The sequence below is a fragment of the Homarus americanus genome, unplaced genomic scaffold (assembly GCF_018991925.1).
Source record: "Homarus americanus isolate GMGI-L3 unplaced genomic scaffold, GMGI_Hamer_2.0 scaffold50564, whole genome shotgun sequence".
In the NCBI taxonomy this organism is placed as follows: Eukaryota; Metazoa; Arthropoda; class Malacostraca; order Decapoda; family Nephropidae; genus Homarus; species Homarus americanus.
The window spans coordinates 5,106,280-5,125,489 of record NW_024715014.1 but is presented as its reverse complement, the minus strand read 5'-3'; the positions used below and the strand labels follow the sequence as shown (position 1 = coordinate 5,125,489).

The window sequence follows — 19,210 nt, the reverse complement described above, 5'->3', positions numbered from 1 at the left end:
ATAACAGTGTTGTGAGAGTTTTGAACCACGCTTCATATTGCTGGCCAAGGTGGAGGGGTGGGAGAACGTAAAAAGTACAAGGAGATTGCACCACGTAGTGCCTCCTGATGCCTCTCCCAGTGTCCCTGGCCCTTCTAGCATAAGTGATAGTTTGTCTGGCCTTTCAACAAGCAGTCCTAGTGCCATCATTCAGTATGTACAAATGTCTTTTGCACCTAGAAGTAAAAAATTAATAATCTGTAGTCACCTACAGTAGGTGCGCTAATCAGAACAGCAAAATTTATGCAACCATTACTTAACAAAATATTATTATTTTTTACAGCTTTTCTTCTATAAATATTTTGTCCTTGATATGTATACTTTACTACAGAATAAGGTTCATATTGCAATAAACTGAGTCTCTCTCTCTCTGTGAGTGAGTGAGAGAGTGTCTGGGAGGGGGGAGGGAGATGAAGCACATGCACAACATAAATAATTATTATTATTAATCATATTTTTTTACTTTTTTTTACAGGATACACATAATATATTTAATATTGTATATTTACAAAAATTTAAAACAAGCTAATGATAAGTTTATTCATTATTTAATTAAGCTATCAATTTTGAAAGGAATGAGACCTCTTAACATCTCATAATGCACATGAAAGACACCAGTTTCATCTTGGGATGGAGCTCCAGTTCTGGATGAGTTGCCACTTCATCAAAATTAACCCAATTCAAATGAAACTTGGGTGTTGGCCAACTAAACAACACCAACTACAGGCAGTTAGGTTTTGTGTCTGTGATGTAACTAACAGGACTGAAAACTGTAGTCATATATTCTTCAATCTAACCCACAGAGGTTCCAAGGTAGTCAGGCACAACTACTGTATGTAACGCAATAAAATTAACACCGTGTTTACACCATTACGGTATGTGATATACTGTACCTGCTGATCAAATACAGGAAAATGATCAGCTACAACCTGATCAATAATAGGTATAGCATCATTTTGCTCAAGTGTAAAGACATCAAGAAGATTCATATACACTGTATGAAAGCTAAAGGTAAACAATAAAGAGTAAGCTTTATATAACCCAGAGTCCTGTTTCATGTAATCAAGGTACTTATTATCATCTAAACATACGGTACATATAACTTACAGCTCATCGATGCCAGCGAACAAAGAAGCCTGAACACAATATAGCATGGGGAAGGGGAGTTACTTAACCCTTTGTATCAAATGAATGAGGAGAATTTTACTACTGTATATTAATACAACTTTACTGGTATGGTAGCATATATCTACATGCATGCCATAAGTCATTAGGATATCTCTACTTGTGTGGAATAATGAGCTACAAACCTAAAAACTTCAAAGTCACAAATATCTATGTATTCCATAACTAAACCACTCTTGTACTGTAAATAAAATACCTAATACTGTATTACACACCTGTTAATGTTTCTCCTGGTTGCAGTACTTTTGCAAAGCCAAAGTCAGTGAGCTTGATGTTGTAGTTATCATCTAAAAGAATATTCTCAGGCTTAAGATCTCGATGTGCAATGCCTTTACCGTGTACATGAGCAAGCGCCTCAAAAAGCTGCCTCATGATTAATCTGAAAAAAAAAAAGAGTACAATATACATACAGTAGTACTTGTCACACACATCCCCGACTAAGTCAAATAATTCAAGAGACTGCAGTGATCTCAAGTTTCAAAAGAATATACTGTACTGTACATACAATTTATAAGAGTGATTAATCAATCTTTCCAAATTACACTAGTATGCTTTTACATACTTGGATACTGATACTACTGCCAGTTAACAGTGATTAAAAGTTCCTTCCAGCCTCTCTTTTTCTCAATGTTTTATTGATACTTTCTATAATGTGGACAAAAATTTCTGCAAATCTCCGAGTGAAAATTTGGGCTTAAAACCATTAAAAAAAATAACCATGTGGCAAAACTTGCTAAGAATGAGGATGTTCTCAATTCACATTTTTCATTCAGTGCTTAACAAGCCACGTGTAGTTGCTTCAGTATCGTTACAGGATGAGATTCTGCTTCAACAAGGGTAATCAAACAATATATTACATCTTTAAAATAATAAACTAGAAACTTTAATTTGGAATGAACCTTAACCCTATGACTGTATCATATTTCTAAGTCATTTCCCTAAGTGATGTCAATTAGTTATCAAGAATTCAAATTAGTTATAATACAATACCTCTCTTCCTTCTTCCCCAACACAGAAAAACCTTGAATGTTCCATATCTACCAATTAAATTCTAAATAACATTACATGGCCAAAAAATATAAAAAGCTAGAAATTGAGAAAAATTTTAAGATATCAAATTGAAAGTACAGACAGTCCGTTACATATGAGTTCCGTTCTTACAGATGCTCTTTAAGTAAAAAATGTACTTAAGTCAAAACAAATACCCTATGAGCATTTTAAAATCCCACTATAGCATAGCCTAAGTCCTTGTATACATTTAAAATCCCTTAATTTAAGAGAAAAGTATAAACAAATGACAAGATACAATACAGGCATCCTCCGGGTTACAGAATGGTTCCGTTCCTGAAAATGTTTCCGTAAAACGAAATTCCGTTAAGCAAAACCATTTTTCCAATATACTTCCATTATAAAAGTTGAGATGCATTCCTACTTATGAAACTTTTTGAGGCCCAAAAATGTGACACAAGCACATATATGTATGAAATTAGATGGTTAAAATGCTCACTCAGTACACTCTGTAGAGGCAGCAAGCCAACTCATAAAATGCATTAGATACCAGGAGAAGACACAGCTCTGGTGACAAGGATGCCATCATGCAAATTAGAAGTAGATTTTATGGCCAAATGCCCTTCCTATTACCAACCCACTTCTTCAGAGTGGAACAAGGAATTCACAAGAAAAAACATTTTATCATTTGGATATACTGTACAATTTAGAAAGATAACAACAATAAATCATCCAGTACTTACTTAGTTTTTTTCTCAGAAAGAGTAACAACTGTTGTAAGGTGGTCAAATAACTCGCCATGCTCACAAAGTTCAAAAACCAAGAATATGAAGGTTGATGATTCAAATACATCATGAAGTTCAACTGGAAAGTAAATTAATACATTAGTTTTTATATAACACACCTCATAGTTCTCTATAACTGTACCTGTACTGTATGTATGCAACAAAGAAATATGCATCAAAGAAATGCATCCTGTTATAGGTGGAATTATAGGTGTAGAGATCAAACAAAATAATGACAATAAGGGCAGATCCAGGGGGTCCAGACCCCCACCCCCAGAAAATTCCAATTTTTTTTAATACAGTATTGTACTGAAGCATTTTTGTATAGTAAAAAGTAATCATTATTGACCTCAGAATACCTCCTAGCATCAAGTGCACAAGACCTCAAAATGCCCGCGATAGTGGTCAGATTTAAAAAAAATTTTCAGCGGGGCAGGAGGGGGGTGGGGCCACTTTGCCCCCCAAACCCTTCAGCTGGTTGAGTGGGTGAGCTCACTGTACTCGCCATGTTCCCCCACCCACAACTTCTTCTTGGAACCCCCTTTGATATTTCTGGACCCGCCTCTGGATAATAAGCCATACAAATTGGAATGTTACCGGGTTATCACATAAAATAGTACAGTATAGCATTTTAGGCCATAAAACAACTCCAAGAGGTGGTAGTTAAACATGAAATTATGAAATACAATATTAAAAATTAGATGCCAGTGAAAAATGTGTCCCTTATCAGTTCCAAAAGATGGTAAAATTAAAAAATTAAATAAATAAATAAATAATACTATTACAGTAATATCAATTATCTTACAGTACATCAGTCTAATAACAACCCCAATATGTTTGAGCAAATTTTCAAATTCTTTCATTAGAATCTGTAGCTCAAAGTAGTATTGTACTGTATTTTCACATTACCGTAAACACAACAGGGACTGAAAGTAGGGTTTGATTTTCAATTTCTATTTGATAATTATCAAGCATGGATTGGACAACTTATGTATACTCAACATATAAATGATTCGACATCCAACGATTCCCAGGACCCCATACAGTTTAAAAGAGAAAAAAATCTATGCTGCCCAATACAATCAGAGCCTCCTACAAAAAGGTGGATATCAGTCTGAGCAAGACTGAAAGCTGAAAGTCACTACTGTCACTTCAAAACATTCATGATTCACAATCCACATCTTATACTGGTTACAGTTGAACAGTAAAACACAGTAAACCCATCCTGTTCCAGATTACTTCAAAATCCTCAAGGGTGGAGAGAGGAGTCTGATTCCCCCAATTCCTGCTTGGTTTATATATAGTATTGGAATTTCATGATCTATCCGTCGTTACAAACTTTTGCATACATTGGGCAACTGATACAAATTAAAGCTAATAACACAGACAAGATGTATAATAGAAAATAAGGTCCATTACTTACTGATGTATGGATGCCCAGCCACCATGCGCAAAACATCTATTTCACGAATAGTTGCTTCGTGCACTCCCTCATCAGAGGAGTCACTCAAGTCTATAATCTTGGCAGCAAATTGTTGGCCGGTTTCCTTCTCTGTAAGCAAAATAACACTTAAATGAGTTGTATCTATCTAACTTTTATTTGTATGTATGAAACATGCCACATGCATAAATTCAACTTTACATTTAAGTCCCATTGATTAAAATTATCTGAGAGCATAGATTTTTATGAAGCATTATGTATGGGCAAATGTGTGGTCATGTACCATTATGGAGGAGAGTTGGAGGTTACCACCCCTTCAAATTAGTAAGTCATCACTAGGAATTAAGGTACAGTAATGTGCTAATACTGTACTGCAAATGTTAATCTATTGTATTATATTTTAATACAGTAGAGGGTAGTTTATTTGAATTCAATGCATACAGAATGATATTGTACTGTAGTTATTTATGTCTCAAGGTTGCTTTACCTTACACTAGGCATTGTTTACTGTATATATAACCTTATTTCAGATGAATTTTATTTTAATTACATACCAATACAGCGGCGTACAACTGAACAGCCGCCTCGTCCCAAAACCTCCTTTGGTTCATATTTGGCATAAAATCCTTTTGCTGCATCACGATCAGGTAGCACATCTCCATCATCATCAACTGCCATGTTTACAGCTTGTGAAGAAGACTATGCTATAAAAAAGGAAAACATTAAATTAGGCACAGATTTTTTTTTTTTTTATTATTGATGGACAATTAAAACATTTTTCTCTCAAGTTACCACCTGCTCCAAAAGTCACCAAGCTTGTGGGCTTGTGACCCAAAGGTTCAGGGGCCCTTCCAGAAAACTAAAAATAGGATGTCTCTTGACTCATCTCCACCTCCTAAAAGAGGAGGTAATAGTTGTGTCACTTGCCAAAGATAAGAGCTAAGAGTTTGTTGGTCTTGAACTTCTGTGCAGGTGATCCACAATTTAGCCAGGCCATAAAACAGACTTAACCAGTCTTCAGTTCCTAGTGTTTGGAACGATTTTGACATTAATTATTATCAGAAATCAGTTTTTTGTGATTTTCCCTATCCCCAAACCCTCAGTTCCCACTGGGGATAAGGGGGGGCACTTTTACAAATTTACCATATTTATTATTTAATATCTTCCAAACAACAGGTGTGGAAAATGTACCAACTATATAACATAGTGGATATTTTGCCTTGACCGGCTCAGTCCCAATAATGCTATTTTACCGTGAGTGCAAGTTCATTGGCTAAGTACTTTCTGTTTAATATGACAAGGGGTCCGCCCCTTGGCTAGGAAGTTAGGTATGGTTAGGTAGGTTTCTTTGGTTGGTTAGGTCAGGTTCTAGTAGGTTCTAACATAGTAAATGTTGCATCTTTTATAATGATGAGAACATGTGGAAAAAATTAACAAAATCAAACAACTCCTTCTGGTTACCTGTAGGTATGTGTATAGCCACATAACGATCGACTCACGGCAAATAAATGTCAAATGCCGTCAGAGATACGGTCACATATCGCTCTCGCGTTGTTCGCCAGTAACGGACGATTAGCCAATCAGCGCGCACTCACGGTAAAATAGCGGTAGTAGAAACTTAGCCGATCACAGCAATATATCCACTGCCTTATACAAATGTCTTCGGGTGCTAATGACTGCTCCACTATTACCTCTATTTTTGTTATTAGAGTCCATGGTCGACCTCTTTCGAATATTTACCGTTCCCTGTCCTACCTATTCATCCAGTGTGATGTAGCTGGACCTCATAATGGAGTACTGTACACCAAACACCAGGAGCACACATTCCTCAATCTATAAACTGTACACATCTATTTTAAACACACCCTGCTTTACTTTGTCTATCTTCTCAACATAGAAACGTCAGTATGTTGTTGGTTGATCAGTGAGTTACCAATAAAGTATGACCACTAAAACAGTTTCATTACCCCACAGTTCACCTTGAGGCATCTGACCTACTCCACCTCGCGCCCTTCACACACTAACATTCTTTAGCACATTGTTTAGTACACACCAGTGCAGGAAATGTGATAGTCGTTAATTCATCTTTACATAAACAGAAATTTGTTGAAATACATTACGCATAAATGTATACTCTCTACTCTGAAGTCTGTTATACTTACAAATGAAGAGAATTAGGTACAGTAGCATAAATGAGTCACAGTCTATCAGGGTTTATGAATTTCGTTCAGTTGCATAATTGTTTTGGTCTCTTGCAACTCGCCATCGGTGTAACAAAACAATGTACTCATATATATATATATATATATATATATATATATATATATATATATATATATATATATATATATATATATATATATATATATATATATATATATATATATATATGTGTGTGTGTGTGTGTGTGAGTGCATTGTTTTTTATTGTCTTCAAGTATTGACTTAACCCATTATTTTTTTAACAGAAATACCTTGTGAGAATTTCCTTAATACACATTTTCAGTGGATTCCACCTAATGCTGGTTTAATACATAATTAACTGTTAACTCTCTACGAATATTTGTTGGCTTACACCCCCTATTGCACAGGCAACACCCTCCTTCCTCTGCTCAAAGGGGTCCATGGGGTCCGGACCCCCCTTTTCATCAGAAAACAACAATACTTATTCTTTAATGAAATATTGTACTCGGGCATTTTTGTATAGTAAAAAGTAATTACTACTGAAATCAAAATATCTCCTAATATCAGGTGCACATGGCTTCAAAATGGTCTCAAAATGCTCGCTTTGCTCGCCATGCACCACCCCCCCCTTTTGATATTCCTGGATCCGCCTCTGCTGCTACAAGAGCGACTGGTTCAGAGTTCCGACGCTCTCTTAACATCCTATCAAACTCCTATGGCAGGGATAACTTATCGTATTCGCTGTTATTTTTTTATCTTCTTTACATAGCAGGACCTAAAGGGGCTCAGCAAGCTCGTTGAACTACTCTCTTCAGTACTCTTGGATGCACCATGACAGGGTAGGCTGCAGGGACTCTTTTATGAACCTTAGCTTTGACGATTTGTTTATTACTTTTTACTTTTTCCTTTATCTTCTTCGCCACTGATAGGTTCGTTAGCCTCTTGGGCGGTCGGCCACGTCTCTGTTCGCCAGTACTAGGTCTTGGATGAACTTACTGGCAGATTGTTCCAAGAGTTCATAACTCTCACTCTGTAAAAGTTTGCCCTCACATCAATCTTGAACTGTCACCGGCGAGCGTCTGCCAGCTCCAGCCCTTACTAGCGTTCATATCTACTAGCGTTTATTTTCACTGACGTTTATCTTTACTGGCGAGGATTTTCCCTGACGTTTACTTTCCCTGACGTTCGCCTTTACGAGCGACATTTCCACTGGCGTTCATCTTTAATGACATTCATTTTCACTGGCGTTTAATTTCACTGGCGTTTATTTTCACTGGCGTTCATCTTTACTGGCGTTCATCTTCAGTAGCGTTCATTTTCACTGGCGTTTATTTTCACTGGTGTTCATCATTACTGGCGTTCATCTTTAGCAGCATTCATTTTCAATGGGGTTTTATTTTCACTGGCGTTCACCCTTACTGGTGTTCATCTTTCCGGGCGTTTATTTTCACTGGTATTAATTTACTTTTACCTTTATCTTCTTCACCACTGATCGGCTCGTTAGCCGCTTGGGCGGTCGGTCACGTCTCTGTCATGCTCTGTTGGCAAGTACTGGGCATGTACCGGCTCCCGAATATACCTGAACCTGCTCCAGTGTTGGTCAAGTCTGGTCTTGAAAGAGCTCACACTCGGTGCCGTCACAACACTCTGGCAGGTTGTTCTAAGTGTTTACAATTCATAATCCGAAAAAGTTTGTCCTCACAGTTTTCTGGACTTGTGGCCCTTCAACCTTAAGCTGTGACCCCTTGTGGGGCGAGCGTCTTTTTTTTTTTTTTAACGTGGCCTCCAGCCTCCCCCAATAGCCACACCTTCGCCGCCATTTTATTACCTTAATATTGAATATCCTAATACAAGAGTAGCTATCCTATCTGTGTTGAATTAGTTGAGCCGCAGATCTATGCGGCATTCAGTGACTGTAGCCTCATAGTCAATATCTGCAGCAGTTGTCGGAGTAGGGGCATAAGCTCTCGTTCCCCTGAGGCAGAGCAAAGCCAACCGAAGGAGAGAGAAGGACAGTCGACATCTCATCCAGGCTGTAACATAACTTCTGGGCTGCTGCTTCTGTTCGGAGATCACCTCCGCGAGTCTGGCGTAGAAACATCTTGCACTTTGTCCCATCCCACCAGAGGTTGTGAACACTAGAGGAGTGAAGCTGCCTTGGTCAACGTTTTGAATTCTCTCCCCATATGCCCTTATCTTGTCGTTCTCGTTCCTCCTATGTGCAGCATCGAGAGCTAGGTTATGGTGACATGCGGCCATGGGATAAAAAATCCTGATGTCGAAGAAAGCTTGCTGTCCCCGCGTCCAGAATCCTCGAGCACTGACGTCAACACGGGCTTCGTTAGATGTGTTTGAAGTCCTATGTTGGAAGATCTCACCATCCAAAGGAAGGAGGGTCGGTTCTACCATGACATCCTGGCAGATTTCCTTCAACATATTTGCTGTGAGGTCCCTTACTTCGTCATGCCTCATGCATATGAAGCCCCCTTTCTTGCACACCATGGCGTGATTGACGTCATAGGAAGAGCCACACAAGCATTGGGAGGGCAAACTTTCTACTGGCCAACTGTACTTTAGAGCAATGGCATCTGTAAATTCTTGTTTATTGAGACTGAAACCATTTGCCCTTATCGGGAATGTAGTTAACCAGTTCGAGGCGCCCACCTCCTGTGCTATAGCTACTTTTTTTTTCAGATTTTCTGGTACCTGCGGCAACAGTTGCTGCAGCTTATCACTTTGGCAGAGCTGTCTTTCTGTCGTAATGGACCTACGATTCTTGTTTACTTTACTGGTGTCCACCTCCCCTGTTGCGTTCTGGGCTATTATGTGGTCCGTGAGGGCTGCCGTGAGCTTAAGTGAATTTTGACTACTACTACTACTACTTCTACTACTACTACTACTACTACTAATACTAATAATAATAATAATAAAAATAATAATAATAAAGAACCATAAAGAAATGCAAAAGTGAAAAAATCAAGAGTGAGAAACAATATATGTATGTTGTGTTGTCAAAGTAAGAGAAACAATTGAGACCCTGCAATTGTGTGTAACTGAGGCAGAAAGTCAGATCAGCAACCTGGGACTTCGTCACATATAGCAGCAGGGTCTACCATTAGACAACACATTATGCTTCCAATATCTTCCCAGGCAGTAGTACCTCCCTGTTTGGTAGCTGCTTACTACCTACTACCTATAGACGGGCAAGGGGTGTATTTTACCACACAACTTGGCGCATAACCAACAGGTGTATCGTACCTAAACAAAAACACCACTACGTCAATAATGCTTCAGAAATGGACCAATCAGGAATGCGGCATAAACGCTATGACGTCACATAAATATGAAAAAAAAACATTATCCAAAGGTTACAAAGTTACTAAAGCGTTGCTACTGCTGGCGTGTGTGTGGTTGACCAAAGTACTTTAGTGAAATGTTATTCGTGTTTATGTTGGCTTTAGAGAAAGTTTTCTATCCATTTTTTATGTGCAAACTGTGATGAAAACCGGTTAATTGACGAGGAATTGAAAACCGAAACACATTTTTCACATTATATAATAACTCTCCGGTTCTAGTTGAAGCTCAACACAATAGGGTTCCTTTACCTTTGGTGAATGAAAATTGTCAAATATAACACATAATTTATCTTTAACTATAGAAAATAATCCTGATTTATTTGAGAAAATATCATAACATTTCTAGTTCGCTTGCATCAGATTCTGGGTGTCGCAGTCGCAGCTGGCTTCAAGAAATGTTATCTTTTGTATTTGGAATTTTCAATTAGTAACCCCTTATCAATCTTTTTATGCACATCACTAGTTATGATAGATTGCAACCGTCCCAACCAAGTATCACATCACATATATTATGAAAGTTTATATTAGAGCATAATAATAATCAACTACTGTTTACATACATGAATTGCAGGTATGGCTAAAGCATTGTTTTAAACAATATTTCCTTACAATTAGGAATTTCTGCGTTGATTTATGAATTTCGTGTTTTTTAGGGACTATAAACATATGTTAGAATTACTTAGTGCATGTATGCAGTCTCGTTCAAGATCCTTCGAACACTGCTGGAGACAGGTGGCAACTCAAGGACGTTTGTTCACTATAGTATGAAGGATAATATAATACGAAACAAAACAAAAAGCCAACCATTAATTAAGTAACAGGGAACTAATGAGCCAATCACCGATCACCTTTACATTCATTTCTAATTTGTACTGCATACTATAGTAAACAAACGGCCTTGAGTTGCCAGCTGTCTCCAGCAGTGTTCGAAGGATCTTGAACGAGACTGTACATTATAAATAATTCAGATTTATCCAATAGAACGCTTTTGTTATTCGTTTAATATTCATTACGTGCAGTCTACCGTGTAGATGATATTACAGGAGTAGCCTACACATTTTATACAACATTTCGCTTTTTTTTCAGATATGAAAACAGCATTTCCGGCATGCTTTTTTTCAGACAAATGTACAATCTGAACTGTTTATTACTCATTACCTGCTTTCATCACTTCCATGATATTTATTCTTGCAACACAGTGATAAAGATGTCTCAAATGGTGGCCAAATTCCCTGCCGCGCCACAACAAAGTTCGAGATGCTCACAACTCTAGACAGTTAAGGCAAATTGTTGATTTTCTTGGTTGTTTGAGATCTTATTCTCATATGCCTTACTTGATCAGAGTTTGGTTAAAATCCTTTGCTATATCTTTGCGTTATCCTAGACACACGGGAGGATGAAAAGTAACCTATGTACCTTTGTCGCTTGAAACAACTGTAAATATTACGATCAATTCCCAGCTACACAATATGTTATCAGCTTCTTAAATATTTTCATCATATATTGTACAGTCGGCCACAAGAATAAGTATACACACTGTAGCTGTAAGGTTCGAAAATGATCTGGTAACGTTGAAACTGTGCATCCAGACGCATGATGAAACTCAGCTAACGAACCGATCATTTGGTGGAGAGGATAAAAGAAAAGGAAAAGTAATCAGAGACGTGACCGATCGCCCAAGTGGCTAACGAGCCGATCAGTGGTGAAGAGGAAAAAGTAAAAGTTGAAAACATAACATACAGTACACATCAGTTCTCACTATTGATATTTTTGTTAATTTTTATATTTATTTATGGCTCTATTATTATTATTATTATTATTATTATTATTATTATTATTATTATTATTATTATTATTATTATATTTTCGCCCACCAGACCTTGATGTGGGTCATAAAATGGCCTGTGCCCGGGTGGGCTAACGCCCGTAAAAACTGCAATCCCATTCGGCAACAAGTTTACTACCATTGGATACAATATATTACTTGTAATATAAACACCAGATATTTTGTCTCAAACATGACCGTAGGTTTATACTTATTCTTGTGGCCGACTGTACATACTTTGATCAATGTGTGGATGCGTTTTCTTGTTATAACTGTTAATGTTTTAGCATCCCTTAACCTTAGTCAGAAAACTTGTTTTTTCTTCTAAAATAAGTGGAGCTTCTTTACTAACAACTGGGCCTACATGTAGCTACCGTCCCAGTGTGCATATTACACATATATAAACTGCGTCTTCTCACTTGTTCTTAAATTTGACCAGAGATTAGAATTGGCTGTCAGTTTGTATTTCATTAAATGAATCATGGTCCATTGATACTGTACAGGTGAACTACACCCAGGTAATGAACGCTCGGTGTTGTTAAAATAAAGGCGACGTGGAGACGGGTGTTACGCTGTTGTATCTTTCCTCTAGTCTGGATTATAAAATGGTGATATATAACTTGTTTTATTGTACACAACATAATTATAGTAATATTGTATTGTATCACATAATAAATACTAGTGTTCAGGACAGTAAAGAAGAGCAAACTACTTCAACAACATTGGTCTTATGGAACAACCACCTTATTAATGTTTCACCTACTAGTTGATAGCGTCACCTACTAGATGAAAGCGTAATCTACTACTGTACAGTAGATGGGTTTTAATCACTTGATGAATTCATCATCCATTAGGTGAAAAGGCTCTGTAGATTGTCACCAAGTCACTCTCTTCACTTTTGGGCTATACCGTATATATATATATATATATATATATATATATATATATATATATATATATATATATATATATATATATATATTACCTTTTTTCGATAAATACAAAATTTTGTGAATGGCACATGCAACTGACAGACATATATCTCCAAAAGCTTTGTATGGATTGTAAGTTACAAGCTACTGTATTACTCTAGTTGTCATACAGCCACAAAATACATCACGTTGATAAATTTCTCACTGGCGGTGAAGCTTAGGTTCACTAAACCTAACAGAGTGACATTAATAAGTTGCAGTAAATTTTACATAGTTTGGAATAGTTATTTAAAAACGCTTCAATTCGGTCTTTTGAATTTGGCTGTCGTTTCTTAGTTTTTGATTAATCGTTACATTGCCGTGTGTCTCTCGTGACAAGGTAAACAATGGAGTATCGCTGTCAGCAGCTTACAAAATGATAGTTGGGTTGGTTCCTTTAACATAGTCCAGAAGGGCATCACTGTCTTCACACACAAATGGCTTCTTGTGGTAGCACGCAATATCGTGCCACTTAATGCCATCTTTGTAAATATTATTTAGGACGCCCAGGCAGGACTCGGACGTCTGGTTGATATCATACTCAGCGTTGTCAGGCTGGGGTCCGCCAGTGTGGCCCGCGGGGCTCCACGGCTGAGCGGCCCAGCCAGGGGGAGTGGAGTTAGTGGGGGCCATCTTGGTGTTGGTGTTGGACCAGAACCAACCATAAATGTTGATAGGATGAAGGTCTTTTCGTTCAGAACACCCAGTGAAGTCACACAGGCGACCAGATGTCCAGATGTAAGAGAGGTTACCTGAAAAAGTAAACACTCAGTGTACCTTGTAAAAGCTTATAACATTCTTAGAATAGGAGACTGTTTTTAAACTATATATTTTATATACTTGTGAATTATCCTGATAAATATATAAGCAGAATAAGACAAGACAGTATACCTGTGTGTTACTTACGGTCTTGTATGAACTGGAATATCATGTTGTTCTCGGCTTCTGTCTCCATGCTGACGGCGTCCATACAGCGGCGTCGACATTCGTTACGAGCTTCCAACCAGTTTACCTTTCTGCCTTGGGTTTCTCCTGCGAGCTCGTAGAAACCTTCTCCCTCATTGTCCCACGAGAAGAAGTAATTGTGTCCGTTGAAATTCCACTGCTTAGGTCCTGGGGGAGAGGAGTTAGGTTAGGTGAGGTACACCGCAGAGGTCATTTGTTGAAATTTTTCTCTTGCACTACTTACTGCAGTTGGTTACAAACAGTTCCAACACCGACTGTTGTGACAACCACCATCAACATCGCCATACTTTTTTCCTCCTTATCAAAGTTTCGGGGGATGATATACAGTACAGTACAGTAAAGGTGGATCAATACAAACCCTTCGTTGTCGGTAACCTGTGTTGGTAACTGCGTTATTAATAATGCTGTGAAAATTACGCGAAAAGGTTTGCAACATTGTCGCCAACAGAAATGTCAAGTAAACTGACTGATGTGAAATAAGTGATTAAGTCACATTTCTTTCTAGCAATAAAGGCATATTTTAAGCAACATGTTACCAACAATGTTGCGTTGATGTGGATCCATCCTTATAGTGTCTCACGCGCCAAGTTGATTGGTGATTGGCGGTGAGAGTTAAGGCTGGACCTGTGATTATAGTGGAGTGGGTCTCGCTCCATACTGATAACATGATGCAGTTACACTTACGGGAAGCACAGAGTTGGGGTTCAGGGAGGGACAGGAGTGTGCCTTTTTGACTGTCTGCCTTTTGTGGGGGTTGTTGTTGATTCTGGGGTTGTTGATTGTGTGGTCTTTGGTTGTTATGCACGCGATTGTTAGTTTGGCCGGGTCTTCTTTGATTGATTTGAGCTGCAGCTGCAGCTACAACCACTGCGAACACCAGCAAGAGGCGCATTCTGCCAGGAGCACATGAAAGAGAATAGGATATGGCCTTTATTAATGGAATAACTACAAAGAACCGCCTGATACGTGGAATATTAACTTATAAACTTGTTATGTGTGAGTAAATGGGAGAGAATCACACACACACACAAATCAGGTACTCTCATTGATAAGTCTATATTAAATGAAGAGTATTATTAGGCCTATTCTCACACTCACACACACACACATATATATATACGTATATATATATATATATATATATATATATATATATATATATATATATATATATATATATATATATATATATATATATATATATATAATTCCAATTCAGTAACAAACGCATTACACATCCCTCAAAATGAAGTCATTAAGAAAATGATTCATCGACTCATCACAAAATTCATGAAAGAATTTGATGAAGAGACTTCAACAGGATTACGTAGCGATCTAAGTGAAGAAAGTGTGAGTGTGGGAGGGCAGCTGTACAGTGCCGAAAGATAGTATTGTTTCAGCTATTGGAGAGAGAGAGAGAGAGAGAGAGAGAGAGAGAGAGAGAGAGAGAGAGAGAGCCCACACGGTCACCAGCAACTCACCCTGCGCCTGTCGAGACTAACCTACCGGAACCTGCTGTTTCATCTTCATGTAGTGTCATCACCTACACGAGTTCGCGCTACGTAATGAAACTAGAAAGTATCAAGGTTACTTTACACGTGTTGATGCAACATGTCGCGGTTCCCTGTCTCTCACGTGCAGGAATTTATAGTTAGCTTCTTGTTCATCAATACAAAATAATGCGGGTTAAAAGATTAATCATTAAAATGAGCTGTTCTCAATACGATGTTAGCATTAAGTTTGATCAGTCTCGCTACATACTGGTTCTTGTTATCTTGGTTGCTTGTACTACAGCCACGATGAATATTGTTGATTGCAAATTAATATATGAAGACTTTTTAAAGTATGTATTTCTAGAAAGTTAAAAGTGTATGAGAAAGGTAAAATACCTTAAACAGACTACCAACTGTATAATAAATATAACTGTCAGCTGCCAGGTCTGGTACCCCTCCTCTCCTTCTACCTTCTGCTATCCCCCACATAGCCTGGGGACAGTAGGAACGTCTGGTCGGGGCTGCCGCCCATACCAACTAAGTCTCACCACCGCAAAAATTTACGTTCTCTGCACATTATGTAAATATTACCGTCTATTTATAGTGCTATATTTCAACAGGCTACTCTCACTCTCAAAGCCCCGTTGGCTTGACTCGTCACGCTGCTGGTTGCCTCACACTCTCACTCAGCCTAACTGTCCATTCAGACCTTTGCTTAGTCGGTTTGTCATACACCTCTTCGCCTCTCACTCTCCCCACTCACTGGGTTAGTAAATTTGCTTTCACTCTCATTGATATAGCGTGTGAATATGCAAAGGAACGTAGGAACAAGGGTTCGGTAACCTTCGGGCAGCAAATGACTCGTAAACACTATACAGAGTGAGTGTGTTGACTGCAGGACAAAACACGTCTGTATGGTACAAAGGTTGATGCTGTAAAATATAATTGGCACGAGTCTTCAAGACGGTTATAAGGAAGTCACAGGCTGGAGGTACAGAATACTAATTAAGGAAACACGTACAGTCAACAACAAAATTTTCTGCACCTTAACTGTACATACCTGACCAAGAATTCTGAACAACACTGATTTTATATGTATTCCTGTTAATTTCTCTGTACTCTATTAACTATACGTGATATACAGAATACATCGTACTGGTTACACAAAGAATCACATAATCAGAACTACCAACCTTACCAACTAAATATAGCCACAGTCGGTGATCGTTACGAAGGCGGTCTGACCCAGGGTGAAGACATTATTTTGTTGACTGTACATATACTGTACATCAGGGTCAAAAGTTCGTGTGCAGCAGTTCCACCCTAATTGAGATAAAACCGTCCACTCGCACCAGAGTATGTACAGTAAGTTCCCGTGATACAGTTTCACTGCTGCACACGAACTTATGACCCTGACTGTACAGTACATACACCCTGAACAACTTGAGCAGTTAAACCCTCAGTGGACACACACACACACAAGTACAGACAAAGTGGGAGACAGACACAGTAAGCTTCTAGGTTCACTTCAGCTATTTAGTGAAATCGTTTTTGGCTGCAGGCTAAGTTTCCATGAAAGTGTGTGGCAGACCACTGAACACAACTACCACCAGTAACTGGGCGTCATGGAGCGGCTGTCAGCAGGGGTCGATGTTTTTTTTGTCTCCCAGGAGATGTTTTTCGTGCCTACCATGAACAGAACTGAGTTGTGTATATGCCAGAGAATGTGTCCTAGTCTGTCATGAAATTGTTAAGGGATGTATGTATGTCAAGAGGGAGGCTTAAAGCTAGGATGGAAATTCTGTAAGTAGAATCAGTACCATTTTTTAAGACGGAATCTTTCTTCCTACAATAGTGATTTTTTTTTAGAAGTTTTTAGAAAAGTTGAGGACCAAATGTTAACCATACATAAGGTTAACATTAAGTAGTGAAGATCGTAGTAAGGGTACGGGCAGCCAGTATCACTTTCACCCATGTTATTTCACTCGTTCCATGTCTTGCTACAACTTTGCCCACATTGTAGGTACTGAAGCCACACAGAGGACTCGACAAGAACAGCTACATAATAAATCCGATTTTGATCTCCAGTAACAACGCTTAGTAACGCATAAAGTTTAGGTAACCTAAACTTGGAATATATCACTTCACTTCACAGGGTCACAAACAATTCACCTCATGTTAGGATGGCTCAACCCTAGTGGGACGGACGGACGTGTAGACTGTTACCTACCTAGTGGCTGGGAGAGAGGAAGTGTGCACCCAACACACCTCCCCGGTCCTTTATATACTGGGCCCCACCTCCCTATAACCTTGCCGCCCCTACACCACTACTACCACCACCACCACCACCACCACCACCACCCCGGTATCGACCTGCCTCACCACCACCACCACCACCACCACCCCACTATCTACCTGCCTCACCACCACCACCACCACCACCCCACTATCTACCTGCCTCACCACCACCACCACCCACCCCACTATCTACCTGCCTCCCACCACCACCACCACCACCCCCTATCTACCTGCCTCACCACCACCACCACCACCTATCTACCTGCCTCACCACCACCACCACCCCACTATCTACCTGCCTCACCACCACCACCCCACTATCTACCTGCCTCACCACTACCACCCCACTATCTACCTCCCCACCACCACCACCACCACCCCACTATCTACCTGCCTCACCACTACCACCCCACTATCTACCTGCCTCACCACCACCCCACCACCCCACTATCTACCTGCCTCACCACCACCACCACTACCACCCCACTATCTACCTGCCTCCACCACCACCACCACCCACCACCCCACTATCACCTGCCTCCCACCACCACCACTACCACCCCACACACCTACCACCACCACCACCGCCACCACGCCTCCCACCACCACCACTATCTACCTGCCTCACCACCACCACCACTACTACCTGCCACCACCACCACCACTACCCTATCTACCTGCCTCACCACTACCACCCCACTATCTACCTGCCTCCCACCACCACCACCCCCACCCACCCCTATCTACCTGCCTCACCACCACCACCACCGCCTCACCACCACCGCCACTATCTACCTGCCTCACCACCACCACCACCACCACCACCCCACTATCTACCTGCCTCACCACCACCACCACCACCACCACCCCACTATCTACCTGCCTCACCACCACCACCACCACCACACCACTATCTACCTGCCTCACCACCACACCGCCTACCACACCACCTGCCGGCTGTCCTCGTCACCTTCACCCACATCATCTATGAAGACTCCACTTCGGACAAAGTTTCTTCCTTGATCGCCTCCAACAGGCACCTTTGGTCTCCATCTGTCAACACGGGGTACAAAGGCGGCACGATACTATTTGTTGAAGCTACTGTAATTGATATGAGTACAGGAGACGTAAACACTATTTATGGCAGCCAAAAATCACAATTCTTTCATTATTATTACCAATATTATTATTATTATTATTACAGTTATTGTTGGTCATATTTGATGGATCAAACAAAGGTGTGAATCACAGGTCGGTGACTGAACCAGTAACACCAGGGGCGTGTGTATGCGTGGGTCAACAGGTGTCAGTGGGTGTGGTGGTGCTGGAGTCGGAGCCGTATATGGCTAGGTCCGGCTCCCCTCCACAACACCCACAGTCAAGAAGATTCACTCCGCCAAAGTCAAGGTGCTGGGGCCATGCAAGCACCAGTTGTACAGGTTATTGAGGCGTTGTGGGAAATCCTGGATGAATTTAAGCACTGCCGGACTTTCCTGACAAACATTGGTCTTTCTAATTGACGTGTAGGTTCAGTGGTGTGTTGCCGGGGGCCGTGTGGAAAGCCCGCAGTGTCTGTAGTTCTCGGTGCTCTCTTCATCCTGTCTCACTCAAGCTATGCAAACCTCAACACTACTAAACATTTGCATCTCCACAATTGTGT

The 19,210-nt window shown here is 39.9% G+C and overlaps 2 protein-coding genes across 9 annotated transcripts in view; both read right to left on the bottom strand.

The window, feature by feature from the left end:
- LOC121853966 (phosphorylase b kinase gamma catalytic chain, skeletal muscle/heart isoform-like) overlaps positions 1–6,727 on the bottom strand; it is a 38,619-nt gene extending 31,892 nt beyond the window's left edge. The window contains exons 1-5 of one of the 7 annotated variants that reach the window (XM_042348384.1): positions 6,621–6,727; positions 5,013–5,162; positions 4,441–4,569; positions 2,976–3,096; positions 1,440–1,603 (exon numbers count right to left, since the gene is read on the bottom strand). In XM_042348384.1, coding sequence (XP_042204318.1) covers positions 1,440–1,603; positions 2,976–3,096; positions 4,441–4,569; positions 5,013–5,136 — 538 coding nt within the window. In that variant the 5' untranslated portion in view covers positions 5,137–5,162; positions 6,621–6,727. Of the gene's footprint in view, positions 1–1,439; positions 1,604–2,975; positions 3,097–4,440; positions 4,570–5,012; positions 5,163–5,919; positions 6,165–6,323; positions 6,505–6,620 lie in introns of those variants that run through there. The other 6 variants (XM_042348368.1, XM_042348390.1, XM_042348373.1 and 3 more) reach the window with 6 other exon arrangements.
- A 5,707-nt stretch (positions 6,728–12,434) lies between these two features.
- Positions 12,435–17,545, bottom strand: LOC121853950. 2 transcript variants are annotated; one of them, XM_042348355.1, is made up of 4 exons: positions 17,483–17,545; positions 14,444–14,652; positions 13,700–13,906; positions 12,435–13,545 (listed from the first exon to the last, which is right to left on the bottom strand). In XM_042348355.1, the coding sequence occupies exons 2-4, from the start codon at positions 14,649–14,651 to the stop codon at positions 13,163–13,165; spliced, it is 798 nt and encodes a 265-aa protein (XP_042204289.1). In that variant the 5' UTR covers position 14,652; positions 17,483–17,545; the 3' UTR covers positions 12,435–13,162. The 2 variants fall into 2 exon arrangements, with proteins under 2 accessions (XP_042204289.1, XP_042204284.1); XM_042348350.1 differs by lacking the exon at positions 17,483–17,545 and adding an exon at positions 17,425–17,445.
- Between the last annotated feature and the right edge of the window lie 1,665 nt (positions 17,546–19,210).